Source organism: Stegastes partitus, unplaced genomic scaffold (assembly GCF_000690725.1).
Source record: "Stegastes partitus isolate 25-593 unplaced genomic scaffold, Stegastes_partitus-1.0.2 Scaffold878, whole genome shotgun sequence".
Classification (NCBI taxonomy): Eukaryota; Metazoa; Chordata; class Actinopteri; family Pomacentridae; genus Stegastes; species Stegastes partitus.
Window position 1 is genome coordinate 89,686 of NW_007578609.1, and position 23,347 is coordinate 113,032.

At 42.9% G+C, this 23,347-nt stretch overlaps 1 protein-coding gene across 1 annotated transcript in view; it reads right to left on the minus strand.

Moving 5' to 3' along the window:
• The window catches only part of LOC103365825 (multiple epidermal growth factor-like domains protein 11), a 110,058-nt gene that overhangs the window by 20,834 nt on the left and 65,877 nt on the right, over positions 1-23,347 (minus strand). Inside the window, exons 6-13 of the mRNA XM_008293372.1 lie at positions 20,631-20,877; positions 19,472-19,592; positions 18,920-19,056; positions 15,041-15,253; positions 13,404-13,578; positions 4,378-4,498; positions 1,620-1,783; positions 996-1,098 (exon numbers count right to left, since the gene is read on the minus strand). Coding sequence (XP_008291594.1) covers positions 996-1,098; positions 1,620-1,783; positions 4,378-4,498; positions 13,404-13,578; positions 15,041-15,253; positions 18,920-19,056; positions 19,472-19,592; positions 20,631-20,877 — 1,281 coding nt within the window. The remainder of the gene's footprint in view (positions 1-995; positions 1,099-1,619; positions 1,784-4,377; positions 4,499-13,403; positions 13,579-15,040; positions 15,254-18,919; positions 19,057-19,471; positions 19,593-20,630; positions 20,878-23,347) is intronic.

Below are 23,347 nucleotides of genomic sequence, written 5' to 3' on the forward strand. Positions count from 1 at the left end.
TCAAGATAAAATGTTAAAGACAAAAAAAAAAAACTTAAAAAAATACAGATTTTTGATCTGGACATTATTTACTGTTTGGTCTTTAAAAAAATGTAACATCTAAATTATTATACATATTATTATACATATAATGTTTTCTGTGATGTCAATTAATTATATAAATATTAAATTGTAAAAATGCTGATATGTTTTGCTGATTTAAATACAGTGACATTTTTTGTTATTTAACAGCAAATTTAATGTAAAAAATAGAAATCTGCTGATATTTAAATGTGTATATTATTGTGAAAAACTGAAAATGTTCTGTTGTGTAAAAATAAACGGATATTTAACCATATTGCAGTAAATCTAAAGTGAACGATGACATTTTGCTGCTATTTAACATCCTGTAGAGACAAACTGAACAGTCTCTGGTGTTAAATGTGTAAATCTGTGACGTATGCCGGGTTGTTCATGGAGGGAACGTCTCAGATTCACCTCCAGATCATAAAAAACTAAACCACATAAGAACCAAACAGACTCCACACAGTTCATCATAACATAAAACCTGCAGTGAGTTTTCCTCACATTTAACCAGAAATGTGACGGAGAACACGAATGAAACACTGATGTGACGTCTGGATGCTTCCAGAAAACCAGCAGCTGCAGCTTTAAGGAAACCGAGACAATTAGTGAAAGTCTGATTTAAGTTTATGGAGGAATCACGGCGGAACAGGAAGTTCTCTAACGAGCGTCTGGAGCAGGAAACACCAAGGATTCACTGGAGACTGACAGAAAACAACGTGTTTCCTCTTTATAAGCTCTGAACAGCCTGTCAGCGGCTCCACTCATGCTTCCTGTTCTTCTTCATATGTTGAGCTCTTATTTTGAAAACCTCTCCTGACACTTCCCATTCATCTGTCTCTGAGTCACTCTGCCGGCCTCCTGAACTTCTGACTGACTGTTTCCGACTTTCGGCCTCTCTGACCTCCGACCCTCCAGATGTCAGAACTCACCGGTCCAACCGGCCTGGCAGCGGCAGAACCCGGTCACCGGGTCGCAGCCATCCGAGTTCAGGCAGTCGCATCGCTCTCTGCAGTCCAGTCCGTAGGATCCCTCCTGACCAGACAGAACAACGACAAGAGCATCTGTCAGCAGTAGTCAAAGGTTTCATACAGACATATTTATCTTCACGTTATTTTGACGTTTTCAGGTTTACGATTTGTTCAGACTGTAAACTTTATAAACTTAAATATTACAGATGTTTGAATCGTTTCACCGTCTTCACTTCATAATAACAGATTTATTCATTTATTTGTTTTTCCTTTCTATATTTGTGCACACTGTTTATTTTTATTTCAACATTACAGATGAATTTATTTTTAATGTTGCAGACGATAGTTTTTCGTATAATTTTAACAATATTTTTCTACATTTTGTGACTGTTTACACCGCGCATCATTTTTTTAAACATTAAATCAGTTTTCAGTCCATTTTAGTTGTTCTGTGAACAGTTCTCGTGTCTCATACGGTTTATATTCAGTGTTGTTCTGTTTAAACCTCGTTAACCTGCGGTGACGCGTCGCTGCGACTCGTTTTCGTGCCTGACTGAAGGACAAACATGAATAACTTCCACCCACCGGACAGGGCACGTCGCAGAACTCCTCCCTCCACCCCGGCGAGCAGCTGCAGGTCCCGTTTGCCGGATCGCAGGCGGCTTCGTTGCTGCACTGACACGTCTGGTTGCAGCCGAGGCCCCAGGTGCCGCTGGAGCAGGGGATGGAGCAGTCGACGCCCTGCCAGCCTGCGAGCAGGGAGACAAAACCCACGGGGTCAGTTCACCTGACAGGTGACACAGCTGCTTCATTACAGTGGAGATGTTCAGACATGAATTATAAATGAACTCATTAAAACACAAAGAGACGCGATACAGTCTGTGTTATTTAAACCAGATCAGACGAACAGGAAGTGATGAAGAATGAAAACGATCGATCAGCTGCTTCCTCAGAACAACATGAACGGAGTCATTTTAAGCATCAATCAGCTGATTTCCTGCGTTCTCATGGATGCTTTTTTATACCAATTTATTCTTTTTCTGCATCAAATCTCTTCATTTATAAATAAGGAAACACAAACTGCAGATTTAGTCATAATCATAAAAAAAAATGTTAAACTCTGAAAATAAATCTCATCCTTTATCATTTATATATCAAATGTATTCATATATCAATGTAATGAACTGATATTTATGTAAATTATTAATATATCTTTTCAAAATGTCATTCTGTCTCCACGTTTTCTACTTTTTTTATTTGTAATTTTAATGTTTTTTTTGGTTCTTAACGTAGAAAATCCAGCGATGACGTCAAAAACCTGATTCTAGATTTACATCAGTGAATAATTAGCATTTTATAAACACACACACACACACACGTTTATGATTTAAACAATTTTTAAAAATGCAGTTTCTGAGCTTCGTTTGAATATAAACCTTCACAATGTTTATTTTTGTTCTTAACAAGCAGAAAATGACATCAAAACTGATTCTACGTCTTTATCTATATCACATGTTTAATATCTAATTTAATCACATTTTTAGTTTAATTTTATAGCTTCATCTGTAATTTTTCCTGTTTTTTTTTCTTTAATTTGGTTCCTAACGTGCACAACTAACGAGCTGATGAGTTTTCCTCTAATGAAGAACGAATGTTTGATCCGTATTTGACGTGAGTCTGAATTATGTTTAATTATCTTCCTGATTTGTGGCGTTAATCCTGCACAAATGTTGATCCGGTTTCCAAACACAACTTAAACGCTGAACTTTTCCTCCTCAGAACAAAGAGCTGCTCTGTTCGGGCTTTAATTACCTGAGATCCCAACGAGCTTCGGCCGCATTAATATTTAAAGGCGCTGATATTGAGAGATATTAAGCGAAGCCGAGAACAAAACACGGAACGAGGAAAAGTTCTGCAGACGCAGAGCAAATCTGGAGGAAGAGTTCAGACCGTTTACTGGAGTAGAAGTACTAATACTGCACCAGGAAGTACTGTGGTAGTACAAGTACAAGCCCTGGATACACAGTAGGTTCAGTGTCAACGACCAAAGTAGAAAAAATAAGTTATGAATTAATCTGACAAGTTAAATATTGTGATTAAAACTCTGTGATGCTATTTATGGTGTAAATTTAAATATTAGGCATAAAAACCCTCCAGAAAATTAAATATAACCCAACTTTACTTTAATATTAACACTCAGACTTTACAGCTCTATTTATTATCGATATTATATTTTTTTAAAAAAAACAAAAAACAACAAATTGGACAATTACATTTTTATTTAATTTTACAATATTTGTATTTTACTCAATTTATTTATTTATTTATTTTTACAATATTTCACAACTTTATTTTATTTAGTTTTTCTCATTTAATTTATTTAATTTTATTTTTTAACTTATTTTATTTATTTTTTTTATCATTTAATTTGTTATCATTTCTTTTTATTTTTAATTTTATCATTATTATTTTATTAAATAATTTGGAGGAAAAGTAACAAATCTTTGCATTTGTGAAGCTTCAACCATAAAATATGTTTAAAAATCATCACGCTGCCACTTCGTTTACTGTTTCTGACATTTTCTTTATTGTTCCAAGTTGGCTGCTTATTTAACACTTTTCATGTGTTTTGGTCACAAAAATCTGAATCTAACGCTCTCAGATAAAAGTGTATATATATTGAATATTTCCCTTTGAGTTGTAATAAAGTAAAAGTACTCGAGTAAATGTAAATAACTGTCCAAGAGCTTCACTGGAGAGTTCAGAAGAAGGTTTGGATCACAGAAGCTTCATGAAACGTCTAAAAACAGCTGAAACTCACGGTAACAGTGATGATTTAAATAAATCTGGCTTTTACAGAATCGTTACTGGGTTCGGTTCTGGCCGCTCAGAACATCAGCTGCAGATCAATGAACCGATCAAGTGATTAATCTGATCGATCTCTGAAGGCGGCGATGATGAAGATGTGTTCACGGTTAGAGACTACGTAAAGATGAATTAGAAGATGGTGAAAACTTCCACTCCAGGTCCAGGTTCTGCTGGAGAACACGACGTGGATACGAGTGCAGAGAAAACACTTTTTTGGGTTTTTTTTCCTGACAGATTAAAATGAGTGTTTGCGGCGACAGAGAGAGTTCTGGAGAATAAAGAGGAGCTGCAGCGAGACGGATCTCCAGAACACAGCAGCAGCTACAGGAGGAGCTTTGAACCGGAGCCCAGAACAAAACCCTCCATCTGTGAGGACCGCGAGGCGTTCAGGGACACCCGGAGGAGGCAGCTTCTCCCCGTAGTGACTCCTGAACACAAACATTAGAACAGGAAGGAATGAAGGAATCGGAGGAACCTTCTCTGCAGACGCAGGACCCGTCCACGTGCGAGCAGGAGACCTCGTTGTGGCAGGAACACGAAGTGGTGCAGTTGGTCCCGAAGAGGCCGGCGGGACAGCTGATGGAGCAGTCGTCGCCCTGGAGACAGGAAACAGGAAGTAGAAAGTGAGAGAAGCACCATGAAGCCAGCTGGTTGGTTGAGAGAAGCAGAGCTGAGTTTCTTCTCTCCATCAGGTTCGTATCTGATGATCTGAGTTAAAGGTCCCACATGGGGGGAAAGTTCCTCGTTTTTCTGTGTAAACAAAAATAAAACACCTTAAAACACAGCAGCAGGCAACATCGATTTCTTTTCTACATTTACCAGAACACAGGATATAAACTTATTTCTCTACTTCGATAAAAACTCTGCATGACCACTGACATGTGCAAAAACGTTCTCTCTATAATTAGTACTGATGTATATCCTGGTTTAGTTTGGTTTACTTTTACGTTTCCTAAATGTTTTCACCAACGTTGCACATGTCCCCACTGTGGGATCAATAAATCTTATCTTCAGCCTGTCAACAGACGAAGATGTTTACGACGTCAAAGCCTCCCAGCTTTACAAAAGAAGTGAGAATTTGACCTAATGAACCAATCATCATCCAGCTCTGTGTTGGCCCGCCCCCTCACTGCTTCCAGGTGAGCCAATCAGAATGAGCCTCTCAGTCCACCAGCTTTATTTACTTCCTGCAGCTGAAACTCTAAAATGTCTGAACCACGATCAAAACTCACCAGATGTTCTGCTGTAAGAGTGAACACAAGAGTCTTCATGCACTGACACTGGAACAAAATGACTTGAAAATTAATCGAAAATTATTCAAAATCTTTCCAAAATGACTCCAAACGTGTCCAAAATTATCCAAAATGTGTTTAAAATGATTAAAAAATTGTCCCAAATGACAAAAACTTGTTTAAATTGTCCAAAATGAATAAAAAACTGGCTGCAAGTGTGAAAACCAGAGTCGTTATTCAACCAAACTTGCCCAAAATGACGTGAAAATTGGTTCAAAATGATTCAAAATGTGTCCAAAGATTGTCCAGATGGACTAAAAACTTTAAAACCACAAGAAAATCTCACCAAATGTTCTGCTGTTGGCTGTAAGAGTGAACACAAGAGTCTTAATGCACTCAAACGTCCTCAAAATGGCTGAAAATTAGTTCCAACTTTTTCAAAATACATCCAAAGATTGTCCAGATTGACATGAAAACTTTAAAACCATGAACAAAACTCACCCAATGTTCTGCTGTAAGAGTGAACACAAGAGTCTTCATGCACTCAAACGTGACCAAAATCACTCTACATGGTTTGTATGAAATAATTCCAAATCTGGCCCAAATGACTCCAAACGTTTCCACAATTATTACTTCATAGAAAGACAAAGACAGGAAGTAGAACCAACAGAGACACACCAGGAAACAGATGTTTTAACAATAAACAAAGCAAACTGCAAGAAAACACCTAAAACGCGACATTTAAAAAGAGAAACTTGTAGAAAAGCCCAAACTAATGGAGCCCAGAGCAGCACAGCTAACGTTAAAACAACGGATAAATAACTTCTGCTGCACCAGCGCCTCACAAACTCCCACCGTGGAGCAACAGCAGCAGCTTTTTTTATTGCACTGGTTCCTGCAAACAGTCCCACGGTTCTGAGCCCGGCTCCATGTTTTATAGATCCAGGAGCCGCCGGTCTGCAGGAGAACCGGTGCAGGAGGTCCAGCTGCCTCCATTAGTTAAAGTTCAAACCCCGCATAGAGGCGTCCTCGCGCAGCCTCCTCCTCTCTTCTTCCTGTCGGTTGCATCACGAGCTGCGAGGTCTGAGGAACCGGACCGACTTGGATCCATTGTGGACCTGATGCAACAGACATGTATAATAGAGGAGCAGAGGATCGATGGCGGACGGACAGCTTGGCATTAAGCTCCGTTAGCATGAGAGCATCCATCAGGACCTCCAACATGTAAACGGCGCTAATGAAGGCCGCCTGCTCCCAACCTGCCTCTAAAATGTATTAATCTAATATTCACAAAGCCGGCCAAGAGGCGGGGGAGGAGGAGAGGGCCTTATTAAAAAGTTGGAGAATTAACGACTTTTTAAATAAAACTTTGTTAATAAATAAGGTGTCGGGAGCAGGCAGGAGGATCCCCGGAGAACCAGGAGGCCACCGCAGGAATGAGAAACAGCAGCCGCTCGATGCTCCTGCTATTTATCTGCACGTCTGACTTCCAGCTGCTTTTTATTTGTCTTACGGTGAATTCAGGTTTTTTCTCCTTAAAGCTGCAAACAAGCAGGATTTAGATCTCATTAAAAATATCAGCGTTAGTCTCTTTAATCTGTGTCGTCCTGTTATTTCAGCTTGTGGGTAAATTTGTACATTAAATAATATTACAGGGTTAAAGATGATTGTTTTGGGATGAACAGTGATTTGTGTGGAGTAGTGAGAATAATGCCAGATTACAAAAATAAATCAATAAAATAATAATAAAATGAAAGTGGAAATATAAAGAAGAATAAATAAATTAAAAAATAAATAATGTGGCAAATATAAAGCAATGTTAATCAAAAATTAATCCATAAAAGAAACGACTAATGAAAATAAAATAAAATAGAAATAAATAAAATAATATTTATATTTTTTAATTTTTTAAAAAACTTTTTTACAGTGATTTATTAGTAATTTTTTGCATTATTTTTTAAATTTAATTTTTTCTTTAAAATTTTTTTAATAATGTCGCTTTAAAAGCAAAGGAAGGAAATATGCGCAGAAAAATGTATATCTTTTAAAGCGATATAAAAAATAGACGAATATTGGTGTATATTGCCACATCATCTATTTTTTATTTTATTTGTTCTTCTTTTTATTTCCACTTTTATTGATTTTATTTTGTAATTTGGCACTACTCTCACTACCCCATAGATTTGACTTGACATTAATTAATTAATCTGAGGTCAAACTAATTAGAGCTGCAGGTCAGAGCTCCTGAGCAGCTTCCCTCCTCTGGTCACACTTCTGAGAAAAACTTCAGATATAAACATGTTTTCAGCAGCTTCTGGACGTTTTAATGTGTCACTTTATAGTTATTTAACTTCAGAAATCAGTCGTATGAGTTGTCGTCCTGCTCGGTGTCTTTCTACATCAGTTTCAAGTCGTCTTGGACGTTGTTTTCTCCATTCGTTGCTTCTTTTGGTTTGATCTACTGCGTTCTACGCTGACAGAAGACGTCTCTGAGTTCTCTCTCCTTCTTCTTTGTTCTGGTTCCTCAGAGCTGCAGGACTTCATGTTGCAGAGAAACATGAACCTCAGTGAGGAAACATGTCCAGAATCTGCTGCTTGGAGTTAAAACAAACTAAACAAACCAACAGTCTCACAGTTTTTTCGTCTAAATCCATCATAATGCAGCTTCTAGTTGAGATCTTTGCTGCTTCTCAGCCGTCAGACGGGTCAGAAACACGACACTGGACATTAAACAGCTCCGCATCAGTTCATTATTTTACCTCCTTCATGTGCGCAGCTGATTATTTTCTGGTGAAGCTTCCTTTAACTGTTTACATCTAAACAACAGATGTAAACAAGCACTATGAAGGGGAGTCGAGCGTCGACCCTCCAGACGTCTCCTCATGTCATCGACGAGCAGCTGCCTCGTTCTGCGACGGCTTCGCTGCTCGTTTCTGCTCGTTTCTCTTCCTGCTGCTGGTTTTGATGTCACACATGTTTTTTGCAGCGAGCTCTCTGCAGCCTATAGGCAGATTTCAGGATCCGCCGGGAAATCAATGCCAAGAATTTGTCATAAAATATTACAAAGCTGCTGCCAAAAACTAAATATTTTGTGGGAAGCAGGTGGAGAGGAAGAGCCGGCAGAGGGAGGACAAACTGGAGTTATATTTACATGGAGTTTAGATGGAGCTGCTGCAGAACCTGTATTTAGTTCTAACTTTATTATCACTGCACTCTGAAGAACAGTGTTTGGGCTCAACAGAGGAAATGTCACAACGGCTCAATGTTCTTCAGCTACAACAACTTCAATCAAATGATTCAACATCAAACTCCACTGAACTACAGGAATTATAAATATAAATAAATATAACAAATATAATCATTGGCAGCATAAACATGAGTCTTTACGTTGATGACTCAGAGGTGAAGTCTTTCCAATGAGTATGATTTAAACAACATTTTGTCTTTCAGGTACTTAATTGCCTTAATTACAAACACACCACCGCTGGTTGGAGGTCCTGAACCTCCTCAGAGTCTCTGTCATGGTCCCGTTGCTGCTAAACTCCCACAATGCTCTCTGCTGCCACCAGGAGCTGTAGGCTGTAGACGCCTCCTCTGGTCTCTACAGGATTAAACAGGAAGAGGCTCCACCTGGTGGAACAACCAGGTACTGCAGCTGGTCTATGATACGTTTACTGACATCATGTGGAGGATACAGGTTCCTACCCTCTAACCCTACCTGTAGACAGGGTTCTACTGGAGCTGTACTACAAGGTTCCACCTGCAGAACGTTGAGGAACAGGCTGGAGGCAGGAATGCAGGTTGTTTCTTAACGCATTGCAGAGCCGCTCAGCTGCCAATTTAATAACTATAATGTACTCCAAGTTTGTATTATTGAGGAAAAAGGTACGATATCGGGCCTCTACTTTGGCAGATACTAAATTTTAAATGACTTGGGGGCAAAAAGCCTCGATTGCGAGCTCTCTGCTTTATGTACAGTTCTACGTACAAACCCTGTCTGACAAAAGCTGAGCTCCAAATAAACTGCATCCTGTATACGCTTTAAATTATTTCCTCCCTGAAAGGTCAGACTGCAATGTAGCCGCAAACATCTGAGGGAGAACAACACCCGGCGGGCTGAGGTCTGGATCCCATGTGGCCGTTTTATTTGCTATATTAATAAATATATGTGTTAAACTGTCTTTTGTTCCCACTTTCATCCCAGTGCTCAACAAACAACAGAACTCCTAACGTGTCCGACCACATGTAATCTACACGCTTCATCTCTGGACCCCGTCTCACGTTTTATTAGAATTATCTATCTGTTAAGGTGCATTCACTGATTTTCCATTTATTATTTTTTAACCAAGTGACATTACCTCATAGAAAACCGTTTCCACATTTTTGGTAAATTCTTGTCCAGAAAAATCCAATTTCAATTGACCAGGATTCAAGCAAGAAATTATTATTATTATTACAATTATTATTATTATTATTATTATTATTATTATTATTATTATTATTATTGTTGTTATTATCAATGACACGAACATATAAATAAAATACGGTGGAGAAAGGAGCCCATAGAAAAAGGGATTCTAAGCTGTATTCTTTGTTTAAACTGTCTTTCTGGAGTTCTTGAACATGGGCAATGAAGAGGAACGTATCTGTAATTTATTTCCATTAAAGCAGTTTTGCATCATTTGCTTTGCCTTTAAATCCACTCTTTCAGGCACAGTCACACTGATAATAATGATAATTCTCTGTATGTTTTCTCACAGCTGCTTCTGTGTTTCTGTGGTTTAAACGACTGTCGAGCTTCTCTTGGAAAAGAAAACCTGATAAAACCTGAAGCAGGGCAGTAATCCGAGTGTCCCGGAGGTCCGCAGACGCAGTGACACCAGTCAGAGTGAAGGCTCGGTGGAAAATGGTTCTTTTTCCAATTTAGAGGCTGTAAATAACACTTGTTCCACAGCGAGTGTTTCCATCTGTGTGAAGCAGCAGCAGCAGCTCCTCGTCTGATGACAGCTCGGTGGCGTTGCTGCAGATTTCAGACCTTGGCTCAGAGTTGCACATGTTTACATGCATCGATCCAACTGTCCCGACCGGTGACAATAGCACGTATAAATTCTGTTTAAAGCCCGCTTCTTGTCCACACACTGCCCCAAGTGTGAGGTACCAGCGCAGCATAAATTCTCTCTGAATCAATAACGCTCCGCCGAGAGCCGCATCTGTCTGAGTTCAGCCGCTACGAAGCAAACCGACGCTCATCTGCTTTCATCTGCCCAGAACCCCGACGGCCTCCGCCAGAGCCGCCGTCACCCCCCCGCTCAGAGGCTTCATCTGGGATGAGCCGGCGCAGCGGGACGGCCAGGCCTCACCAGTTAGAAACACCAGTTAGAAACACCAGTTAGACACCAGTTAGACACCAGTTAAACACAAGTTAGACACCACTAAAACACTTAAACACCAGTTAACCCTAACTCTAATCATAATGGGAACCAGTTTAAAGGGGCTGAAACACACCGGGAACCAGTTTAAGAGACTGAAGCACACTGGGAACCAGTTTAAAGAGGCTGATGTCTTCATGGTTCTTGGTTCTGATGAACATACAGTGAAGTCTGGATGCTGATGAGCAGATTTTTCGTTAAGCAGAGAATAAAAACCACCTAAAATCATTCCTGTGCCTTCAAAAGTTAAAATAAACTGTGTTTGTTTAAATATGTCATAGATGGTGTGATGTGTTCATTCCAAATTAAACTTCATTAAAAGACACCACGGTTCTTCCGACAGGCTTCATGTGCTCTAAAGAAACCAGCTGAAGCTCCAACCTGTTGATCAACCTGCTGCTGTGCAACTACAAGAAGAATTCAATGCAGGAAAGTTGCTCAACATCCAGCGTTTGACACCATGTAGAGCCACGTGATGTTTCTGGATGATGTGCAGAAGTGGAAGCATATAAAGAAAATAAGTCTGGTCTCAGAACTGAGCCCTGTGGCACACCGTAGTTAATTAAAGACACATAGCTGGTCCCAGTGAACCAGAACCTTCTATTTGATGAAACCTATTGTAGACGTGCTCCACATATGGAGACTTTACTTCCACTAAGTGTCATTAAATCTTAATCAACGTTCCTACACCGTCCTTCCTGTCCTGATGCAGAAACTGTGGAGACCAGCTTGTTCTCACGCTGCCAGATGAGGCAGAACCTGAGCGTCTATTCAGCTGCCTCCAGCCTCCCTGCTCCTGCCCTCGTACCTCCACGCTGACCTACATCGCAGCACCTGCAGCAGCCGTTTTCATTACAAGCCGTGAACCTGCAGCGTCAACAGCAGCTCATAAATTAGCTCCATGATGCGGCGCATGTTCTGCACCTGCTGCTGCTGCTGCTGCTGCGGCGCCTCGATGCATTATCTGAGTCGGGCGCTGGTCCTGCCGGGCCTCCAGACCCTCCGGAGCCGTACAGCGCCACTCGTTTACAGTAATTTCTGAGGAAATCCTTTTGGTTTCTTGCAGTTACGACCTCAGCGCTGGTGTTTCTGCTCAGACCTCCAGCTGATGCAACGCTCTAAGAGTCACACGTAGAGACGTTCATTAGGCCGGTTTAGTCAATAGCAGCGTGTTCTGATCAAAGACAGCATGGTCCTCCTAAGACCCAGCAGAAACCGGGAGGTTTCTCAGGGGTTTCCCTCCTCTCATCACATGTTGTATCATCCACTAATGGATCAAACCGTAAAGAGCTTTAAAAAGGTCAGGAAACTGTGTTTTCTACTTCCTGGTTCCTCCCCTTTAACTTGGAGCCTCTTTCTTGCACAAATCAGTCATCAGTGTTCAGACGGTCTTTTACGACCAGACTGACTTCAACACAACCACAAACATCAAGATCAACACAACACATCGCAGAGAAAAGCTAAAGGTCCCACGTTAGAGAAGCTCGAATCAGAGAACGTCTTGTAGAAATGACTAATTAATCGATGTTCAAAATGACTGCCGGTTAATTAAACTGTTGAACTGATGAATGACAGCAGCTCTGTTCTGTTTAAAAGAAAACCAAATCCCCTAAATGACATCAATGTGAGAAACAGAAGGAATCGTCTGATTTTCAACTTTCTGAGGGTCCTTAAACGCATCACCTGTGATGCACAGATCAAAGTGACTTTATTCTGTTTGCACCAGGAGAACACCTGAACAGCAGCCTGGAACAGTCCTGGAACTTTTGGATCAGATCTCGTATAAAAAACTTGAACGCCAAACCAGGTTAGAGTTAATCTGAGATCCATTCCTCTGAGCGTTTCTGTCTGATGTGTGTTTATTTTAAGCGACTAACTGACACATCGACAGGGTTTCGATCAGCTCAACTGCAACTGCTGCAGCAGAAAACCTCCCAGACAGAGTTACAGGCTGGAAGCTGTTTGCAGGATGAAGCTGGACTTTTATTTGTAGTCCTTAAATCACTAGAATGTTCTAATGTTTAAAAGCATTTTGAACGGGTGGCGTCTCTCAGCAGAGCGCCCCCTGCAGGCAGCCAGCTCTTGGTCAGACCTGGAACTGGTTGCCTGGAGGCCGCCGAGCCGTTAACCTCGTTCACGACTCGTATGTAGGCTGCTGACGTGGAGCAGAGCGGCGGAGCGGATCGATGCCGACGTCCAGCCTGTGACGGGGTCAGACTGGGTCGGCTCGGTCCGGCACATCCAGGCCTACACGTCATCAGCCTCACAGCCGGTCAGATGTGTTTCACACGTTCAGCTCTTTGTTTCTGGATGACTCTCGTTGATCTTCCTGGTCTGGCGACGGCACTTTGGATCAACTCGTCCCTTTAACCTGATCTTCTGATTAAAACTGCTCCACTGCTTCGTTAACACTCGGCTAAATGTTTCTGCTGCGACTCAACCTGTGTTTTCTTTTGGCAAAACCTTCAAAACTCAAGTTAATGTCTTTAAAGTGAAGCTGCAGCAAAGCTCACTGGAGAGAAATCAGATGGTTTCAGTGCATCCAGCTTGAACCAGCAGCGTGAACATCATCTGATGACTTGATCTGGATGACCTCACCTGGGCTGCACTGCCAGTCGGTCCAACGGTTCTGTTTTTGAAGTGAATCTGAAGATGTTCAGGATGACTTTAAGCAGCACATGAGGCCATTTTCAATCCATGAAATGCTGAGTTTTATAAATTTGGCACCAATATCAACATTCACAGCCTCGTCTTCCTGCTGTGTCACCAGGAATCCTGTTACCTGTGCAGTTCTTCTTTAACGCCATGCGGTACAAACACAGGTGAGCTCGTCCACTTACGATGTATCCCGGCGCGCAGGTACAAGCTCCGGTGACGCCGTCGCAGTCGGCCCCGTTCATGCAGCTGCACGTCTCCCTGCAGCCCTCGCCGTAGAAGCCTGACGGACAGGTCTCGTTGCAGTAAAGCCCCGCCCACCCGGCGGCGCAGGTGCACTCACCTGACAGAGGGTGGCAGCTGGGAGAGCAGAGACCAGAGTCAGAAACACAGAACGCTGCAGGTTCAATAAGTCCGTTTTAATGTCGTCTCTTTGTGTGTTTGATCACTTTAATGATTCTGCTGAAGGGCTGCGATGGAAACCAGCCAGCTGGCGGAAAGAATCGTATTTACAGACGCTTGATTCATGGAAACGCAGAAAAGAAAGAAATTAAGAAAGAAACTTTCCATATGTTTGTATAAAAGACGGTGACACAGAAAAAGAAAAGCCCATTAAAGCCCTTTTCTTACTAACGGTCCTGATGTGAGGACAGCTAATTACACCAGGAGCTGGAAGTCGTGCATTTCATTAAAACATGATGAAACCTTTTCTTTGTTAAAAAAAATAAATAAAGAACTATAGTAATGTATGAAAAACACATATTTGAAGACTCTAAACCCCAAAACCTGGGACATATATATATATATTTTAAATCCACTAAATAAAACCATTTATCAGCCAGAAACCATAGAAACAGAATAAATCAGCAGGATTTTCAGCTTTCTGACTGTCTGTGAACGCATCGTGTGCGATGAGCAGCTCCATCAGGAAAAATCAGGATGTTTCATTAAAATCACTTCATTTCACACATTTAAAGGTTCGTTAAATTAAACTGATTCCACCTGATGCTGCTGAAAAGCAAAAGTCTGCTGGCTGAGGGAACTTTAGTGTTTTTAACCCTCCGAACCCAAAACAAACAAAAAAAACAAACTAAATTAGACAGTTTGTCAGAAACGGTAAAAACAGAACGTTTGTCAGAGTTTTAACTTCCCAAAAGTCCTCGAACTAATCACGTCAGCAATACTAACATTTGAGAGACGATAAACGACATAAACGAGACCCTAAACGACAGCCTGTAGGTCGGTTAGTGTCTATATTATGTAGAACCTCGTAGGACTCATAATTAGTCCAAAAATAAACATAAACTGGTCGTAATTATTTTTAAAAAATGGATCTTTGAACAAATTTGGAGTAAATTCAGACAGATTTTGAGTAACTTTGGAAGTTCTTTGGTATTTTAGACAATTACTGCACAGAACCATCTCTGAGTTCTGTCTCCTCCTGCTTCATGTTCTGGTTCCTCAGAGCTGCAGGACTTCATCCATCATCTCTACACCTTCATCCTCACTATGGGGGGCTGGAGTCTATCCCAGCTGACTCAGGGTGAAGGCAGGTTCACCTGGACAGGTAACCAGTCTATCACAGGGCTACACTTAGAGACAGACAACCGAGCTTTTTGGAGTTCAGAGGATTAAAACTTTCCTGAGTACAGACACAAAAGTTCTGCATTTCTACTGAAACATGTGAAAACGCAGGAGTTCAGTGATGCATGAACAGCTGATGTTTGAATCATTTACGGCTGAAGCCAAAACCTGACGGAGAAACAAAACCTGGACGTGAAGTCTGAGAAGCTGCAGGAACCGCTGACGGAGCAGAACCTACCTGAGGGTGTTGGCCGTCTTGCAGGGACAGTATTTGTCACAGATGAGTCCGTAGAGTCCGGCGGGGCAGAACCGGTCCTGGCAGCTGGGACCCTTGAAGCCTTCGTTGCAGAGACAGGCTCCGTTGATGTGGTAGCACTTGGCCCCGTTCTGACAGTCGCACTTGTGAGCACACTGAGGTCCGAAGGTACCGACCGGACACTCGTCCTGACACCTGAAACACAAGCAGGAGGGATTTAGTCTTTCTCCACCTACCAGTGTCCAGACAGCAGCTTCCCAACATGCTGGAGTTCATTCAGCTCCAGTTCCTGGAGAGACAAACCAGAACCAGACCAGAACGCCGTCCATCTGATCTACACACGTCAGTGTTTGGAGAAGAAGTGCAGGAACTCTGAAATAAACTGGATTCTCAATCGTCCAACACGATGCTGACAAGCTGTGTGATGTTCAATGTGTGTGTGGAGTTTCTATGATGATAACAACAACAACAACAACAACAACAACAACAACAACAACAACACAAAGAAAGTCTGACAGCAAAGGCAGCAGAAGTAAAATATTAAAACTGGTGGGGCAGTGAAATGTTCCAAAACTGTAAAAACTACAAATAACGGCAAATATCTCACATACTGAGACTTTTTAAATCCGATTTATGATTTTATGGTGACAGATGATAAAAGAACAGATATTTGATGTAGGCTTTTTTTTTAACAGTTTTTTTTATTTATTTTTTTACAGCTGACATGTAAATAAATATTTTATTTTAATATGATTTTGTAATCTGTCAAAATACCAAGAAAATATGATTAACCATGTTTTTATTCTTAATGCACAAACTTTTTTAAAATTTCAAATGACAGCAAATATCACTAAAATACCAGTAAGTTGTTTTAAAAATGACACCATGATAACCGTTCCTTTTTTACAGTGTAGTTTTGTTCCATTCATGTGAACTGCAGGTTGAAATGAGCCTGAAGCTAACTGGCTAAACGCATCCATGTTTAATAGCACACGGGTCCTTATGAATAAACTAAAATACTAAAAACTGAAGCCACCGCTGTCACACGGAGAGAAAAACGTCTGTTTCTGCTTCATGAACTCAACATTCGAGCTCCTCTTTAGGTGAAGCCAGATGACCATTAGTTCTGTGTCATCATCATCATATCACCAGAATGAGCCCGATGATGCTCAGAGGAGGCTGAACGATGCTCTAACACATCCACGGCTCACTCAGCGTCCATGACGGAGACAACAACAGCCGACTGGTTCCATCGACGAGCTGCTCATGGAGCTCAGAGCCTCGGTGGAGGTCAAAGCCTCCGAGGAGAAGAAGTTTCATCCGTCGGCATCATTCCCAACACGTCCGCGAGTCCCAACCATTAAGAAATAGACAAATCACTCAATTAAAGCGGCCCGGCGAGGACTTCTGTTTAGTGTCACGTTTAAATCACGCAGACTTCCTCGGGACTCTTATCTCGGCTAATTCCATTAGAACGTGGACGGAGCCGAGGAGAACTCAATCTGAGAATTATTCTGCTCGGCTAAATCACCTGTCTGGGGCCCAAATGAATGGATGTAATTTGGCTCAATTGAGAATAACGACGACGGAGGAGGAGGAGGAGGAGGAGGAGGAGGAGGAGGAAGGTGGAGGAGGAGGAAGGTGGAGGATGGGCGCTGACCACCACCGAGGCAGCAGCAGCACGACGACCAGCTCCACCGCGATGGAGGCAATAAAGCAGGAAGTCATCCTATTGGCTGCTGGAGGAAAACTTCTGGTGATGAAGGTTGGACAGAAGAGGAGGAGAGAGCAAAGTGGCAGCGATCCACGAGGAGGGATTTAAACCACAACTCCTGTTTAAGATGAACGACAGGAAGGACGACACACGCTGATTCTCTTTGACCATTTCTCCTTCATTTAACAAAACCTGACGGCAGGTTTAGAAAAGCATGTCGTCTTTTAAATAGTCCAACACACACCATATACGGCAACTTTCCAACGGTCCTTGAACTGCTCATCTGTAACGTGGTGAATGAGTCTGAGGTTGATGTTCAGAGAAAAGGTGCGACGGCAGGCGGCCATGTTTGCTGAAAGCATTTGAGAGAGAACAAGAGCTGAAACCAGAAGTTTACCGTAAAAAAAAAGACAGAAAGCCTTTTTTATTTTCTCTCACTGTCTGACATTAAATCAGACTAAACTTTTCCTGTTTCAGCTCAGTCAGGATCACCAACATTAGTTCTATTTGATAAACGGCAGAATAATGAAAGAACTTTTTTTTTTTTATGACTTCCTTCAGAGTCAGAAGTTTCCATCCATCTCCTCAGTATCTGCTAGCGTTGCCTTTAAACTCTATGACTTGGATCAAACGTTCTGGGTTTCCTTCCACAAGCTTCTCAAAACAGTCTGATGAGTTCTGGCCCATTCCTCCTGACAGAACTGGTGGAACTGGGTCAGGTTTGTTGGCCTCCTTGCTCCACTGATGTTCTCCAGGACTGTATATTAACTAAAGTTTCACGACTCTTTCTCATTATACACAACTGAGTTTTCATTTCAGTATTATTATTATTTTAAATGTTTCCTTTATTTCTTCATGTTGTCTTTAAAACCGTCCCCCAATTCCTCCATTGATCAGCCAGACTCCTCAGATTGGCTGCTGATGAATTGTAAGGTGGAGAGGCGCTGTAAGGTAAGGAGGAGGAGCGACAGGTGAGTCAGCATTAATGTAAAGACATAAAGCAGTCGGAGCAGCTTCAGCTTCTGTTGCAGGTTAAAACACAACATCCATCCATCATCTCTACACCTTCATCCTCACTATGGGGGGCTGGAGTCTATCCCAGCTGACTCAGGGTGAAGGCAGGTTCACCTGGACAGGTAACCAGTCTATCACAGGGCTACACTTAGAGACAGACAACCAAGCACACTCACATTCACACCTACGGACAATTTACAATCACCAATTAACCTCAGCATGTTTCTGGACTGTGGGAGGAAGCCGGAGAACCCGGAGAGAACCCACGCTGCACGGGGAGAACATGGAGACTCCACGCAGGAAGATCCCGGGTGTCCTCACCGGGACGCCAACCAGAGACCTTCTAGGTGTGAGGCGCTAACGATGCTAACCACCGAGACGCCTGCAGCCCTAAAACACTCCATGTGGAGGATAATGTGATGAGGAACAAGAGAATAAAGGACCATTAGCTCATAGCCACGTGGTCAGATGATGATGATGATGATGATGATGATGATGATGATGAGGATTTCCACAAACACACATCTCCTCTGCTGCTGCTGCTGCGACCTGCAGGCTAATGAGGTTGGCGGAGGTTCTACTGTACATGATGTTTGGGAAAATCACATTTAATTGGATGAATTTAGGCGCTGGGCCTGGAGGTCGACGTGAGTCATAAAATACCTGAAAACGTTCAGTGTTGAGAGCAGAGGAGAGGAGAGGCCGGTTCGTCTTTGTGCTCTCACATGGAAACAGTTTCCAGAAATGAGGTCAGAAGGTCAGAAGACGATTAGAAAAAACAGGAGGGACGTGATTCAGCCTGAACGCTCAGAGCTCTGTTCTGTGTTTACGGGTTTTGTTCTGGCTTCTGTCTGACCTGGAACAACCTCAGATGTTAGAACTCGCTGCACTTCATTCCTATAATGTAGAAAACCCAGATCTAAGCATGTATTTATGCATGAATGTTTGATGCGGCTTCCCTCTAATGCGGCCACACCAGCTGCAGCGCCTCATTGTTTCTGTGGGCTTCCTGCTGTATTTACTGTTTATTGCGTATCTGCTCGTATTTATCTCTCTCTGCTGAATTCTGTTAATATTTGCATCTGCGATGAGCTAATTTCCCAGAAGGCCGAGGGGCTGCTGCACCGGCGTACCTCTCTCCGATGTATCCGGCGGTGCACTGACACTGACCGCTGATGTGGTCGCACAGGCCGCCGTTACGACACGTGCAGTCCTCGGAGCAGTTGATGCCGAATGAGCCGAACGGACACGGCTGGGCACAGACCGGACCCTGGGGAGGAAACGAGACCGGGTTCAGGACAACAGCAGAACCTGAGGAGGTGTGCAGGTTACCAACACTTCAGTGTGTTACATCAGAGTTATTGATCCTTTAATGATTAAAAATCCAAATTACTGACATTCTGGTTACATCCAGTTTTTTCATGTGTTATTATTGATACTTTAACGAGTTAATATCCACGTTATTGATACTTTAACGAGTTAATATCCACGTTATTGATACTTTAACGAGTTAATATCCACGTTATTGATACTTTAGTGCATTGATATCCAGACTACTGATACTTCTGTATGTTATTGTCCAGAACACTGGCACTTTGCTGTTTGATGTCCACGTTTCTTTCCCAGTTTGGGACATAACTACGTAGTTGTGTTGTTTGTGTAGTTGTGTAGTTGTGTGTTCGTACCACCCAGCCGGCCGGGCAGGAACACGCTCCGGTCACGTGGTGGCAGGTTCCTCCGTTCTGACACGGACATCGCTGCTCACACAGAGAACCGTGTTTACCTGGAGGACACGGTTCCTCACAGCTGCAGGCAGAGACGGTGAGGAGACACAAGGTTACAGCAGCTGGACTGGACAGGCGGGTCAGAACATCTGGTTCTGTATCTGCAGTACCTTTATTAGTATATTAAAATACATATTTCCCTCAAAGTGAGTCCTGTCTATAGATGGTTCTGGTAGGTTCTGGAGGTAAAATAGTCCTTCTATCGTCTAGAACTGGTTCTGACCCACTACCATCACACATGCTGATATGAGCCTGGAGAGTTTACCCAGAATGCACTTTGTAAAGTTTCCTCTGGTGACTGATCAGAACCAGAACCACATCCAGGGTACCAGTGATTGTTTCTGTGACTCTGTGTCACAGACATTAAACCGTTACCACGGTGATCCATCCCATAATACTGATGCTACCAGCTGCTTACAGAACATTTTGACCAACGTTCAGGTGAGTGTGGTCTTCTTATTCATTTTGGTTCATTTCTGACTCATTTAAAACAGGTTTTGAGTAAATGTTGAGTTTTTCTCACTTTATTCTAGTTTTGAGTCATTTTGAACCATTTTTGAGTAACTTCAAGCTTTTTCTAAATTATTTTGATAAAGTTTGAGGTTTTTTTTATTTCTGGGAGGTTTTTGTATTTGTGGACAACTTTCAAGGCAGTTGGTTGTAGAGACACAAACAGAACCAGGTCCAGTGTTCAGACTGAGACACCTGGATGGATGTAGAACTGATCTGGTGTCAGGTTCTAGCAGAACCCAGATGTGTTCTTCCTCCTAAATGTCATGTGTCTATCTGCTGTACTGATGAAGTTCTGAGGCTCAGAAAGGATGGAAAAAGTCCATTAAAGTGATCAATCTGGACCCTCCTCTGTGGACTTGAAGGACCTGGACCTCTGGAACATTCACAGTCTGAAGGTAGAACTCTGGTCAGTAGATGAAGCTACTGCAGATACAGAACCAGATGTTCTGAGGAGGTTCTGGAGGAACTGAGCCTTTCTTTGGGGATATGTACGGTATCACAGGAGACCCGTTTTGGTTCTGCAGGTCCACATGCTGCAGCTACTCACAAGGCTCCGGTGTATCCTGGTGCACAGAGACACTCTCCGGTCTGGTGCTGGCAGGTGGCGCCGTTGAGGCACTGGCACTCCAGCAGACAGTCCTTGCCGTAGAAGTTGGCGTCGCAGGGCTCCTCGCAGCGCCAGCCCTGGTAGCCGTCGGTGCAGACGCAGGCTCCGGTGATCGGGTTGCATTTGGCGCCGTTGCGGCACTGACAGCGGTTGCTGCAGTGGGGACCCCAGAAGTCGCTCTCGCAGCCTGAACACAAGGAGGCAACAGGTGATTTAGGGCCGGTGAGTCATGAGGCGCTGCAGGATTCACGACTCCCGAACAATGAAATCACCCAAATGGCAGCGTTAACATTTAGCAGAGACGAGGTGCAGCGAGGACACGGAGCAGGACGGTATTTATGAAACCTCTAACACCTGACGCAGCTCTGAGACGATGAAGTAACGTTCCTCCTTGGATCTGAGGAACAGGAGACAGGCTTAAATCTGACCGGTGTTACTCCGACTTACAACAAGCAAGAAAACTGTTATTCTGCAGAAGATTAGAAGCTAAATGGTGCCACAGAAAACAGAAGCTTTCAGATCCTGATTTGTAGCATCACTGCCTTAAAAAACCCCAAGACTGAGTGGAGAATCCATCCTACTGGATCAATGAATAGATGCAGCATGGATCAGAACCAGAGACCAGAGGAGCCAGTTGGTGGAGATACATTCATCTGATGGAGGAACAGGCAGCTGGCAAACTGCACCAAGACGTCAGTTATACATTAACATGTTATAAATGTGTCAAAAACTACTTCTAAACTCACCAAACCGATTCACAGCCTGTTCAATGTAACAAAAAACATCCGTTATTACTAGAAAGTTGTCAAAAAATGACTCAAAATGAACAAAAATAATCAAAGTCAGTTGAAAATTAACAAAAAAAGAGTCAACGAGCAGAGTAGAGTGAAGAATAAAATAGTTAAAGATCTATAGTATGTGGAGACAACGTTTTCTCAGAGTCGTGGACACAATTTGACCATCCATCATCTCTACACCTTAATCTTCACCAGGGTCATGGGGGGCGGAGCCTATCCCAGCTGACTCAGGGTGAAGGCAGGTTCACCTGGACAGGTAACCAGTCTATCACAGGGCTACACTTAGAGACAGACAACCAAGCACACTCACATTCACACCTACGGACAATTTACAATCACCAATTAACCTCAGCATGTTTCTGGACTGTGGGAGGAAGCCGGAGAACCCGGAGAGAACCCACGCTGCACGGGGAGAACATGGAGACTCCACGCAGGAAGATCCCGGGTGTCCTCACCGGGACGTGAACCGGCGACCTGTGAGGCGACGATGCTAACCACTGATCCACCTGCAGCTCACAATCTGACCAAAATAACAAAAATAACATCCATAATCACTCAAAAACGGGTTTAAAATGACTCAAAAATTAATGCAAAATGACAAAAAAAAAGAGACTAAAGTCACTGGTAAATGAACAAAACCAGTCAGTGTGCAGTGGGATGTGCTGTGGACATGTGGACAATGTTGGACGTGTTGATTCCAGATGTTCTAACACTAAACGAAGCCCTGAAAAGAAGCCATGAAGTTCCTCCTGATAAACAAGAAACTTATTATTTCTCATATTTACAGCAAAGTGCAGGAACAAGACTCAAGAAAACTGTTCTTCTACCACATGAGCTACATGAAGGGCTTTGATGCATCAATAAGAAAACCTCGTCCAGAAAACTGCAGGCGTTGATCTGTTCACGCTGGATGATGAACAAACTGCTCCAGAGTCCATCCAGGAACTGGACCGTGTTTAAATGATCTCTAGTTGTTGTTCAGACCAGATTCTCAGCTGAGGGGAGGTTGTTTAAACCAAACAGTTTAGACCTTGAACGCCTCACTGGGACGTTCTAACTCGGCTCTAAACACCGGCGCTGAAACAAACGGTGACGTGCAGCGAACGCAGCCTCCGCTCGGCTCACTGCTGTTGACTGAGCCAGCTGGTCTCTGAGCTCTTCAGGCTCACAGATACCTGAGTGCAGAGCAGCCAAGTCAACTTTATTTGTAAAGGGATTCCAAACTATGAACTCACATACACTAAAGCAGAGGAAGGAGGGCTCAGGATGAGTCTGAGTTTAATCTGAGGCTTGGGAGAGCAGTAATCCTGATGCAGCTGCACACAGAATCCATCTGAAGCCGGGTGTTAGTGCAGAAACTGTAGAGTAACATTTAAAGTTTTCATTATGCTCCTTGTTCTCATTTCATCTCATACATTTCACCTTAAACGACTGAACTCCTCTGAAAAGTAATAAAACCAGACCCACATATGGAGGAAGTGCTGCTGAGACGAACGCACTGAGGAATGAAGCAGGACAACGTGAACCCACCTCACAGCAGAGAGGCTGTTAGATCAGGATCTGTCGTGTCACTGCAGTGAGACACACAACATGCTTTGCTTTAAAATACAAGACTGGGCCGTTAAATCTAAAACCGGGTCTGGACTCAGCTCCCTGTGCAGCGACACACTGCTCCCAGCGCTCCTGCAACATCTGGACGTCTGGTTCTGATCACTGCCCATCAGGGATCCCTCCATCCATCTCCAACACCGGGAACCAATCAGCAGCTGGACGATCCAACCGTCCTGTGGAGCATCGTCATGGTGACCAGAGCAGGGGCCGTGGTTACCATGGTTACCGCCAAGCGACCACAACGAGACA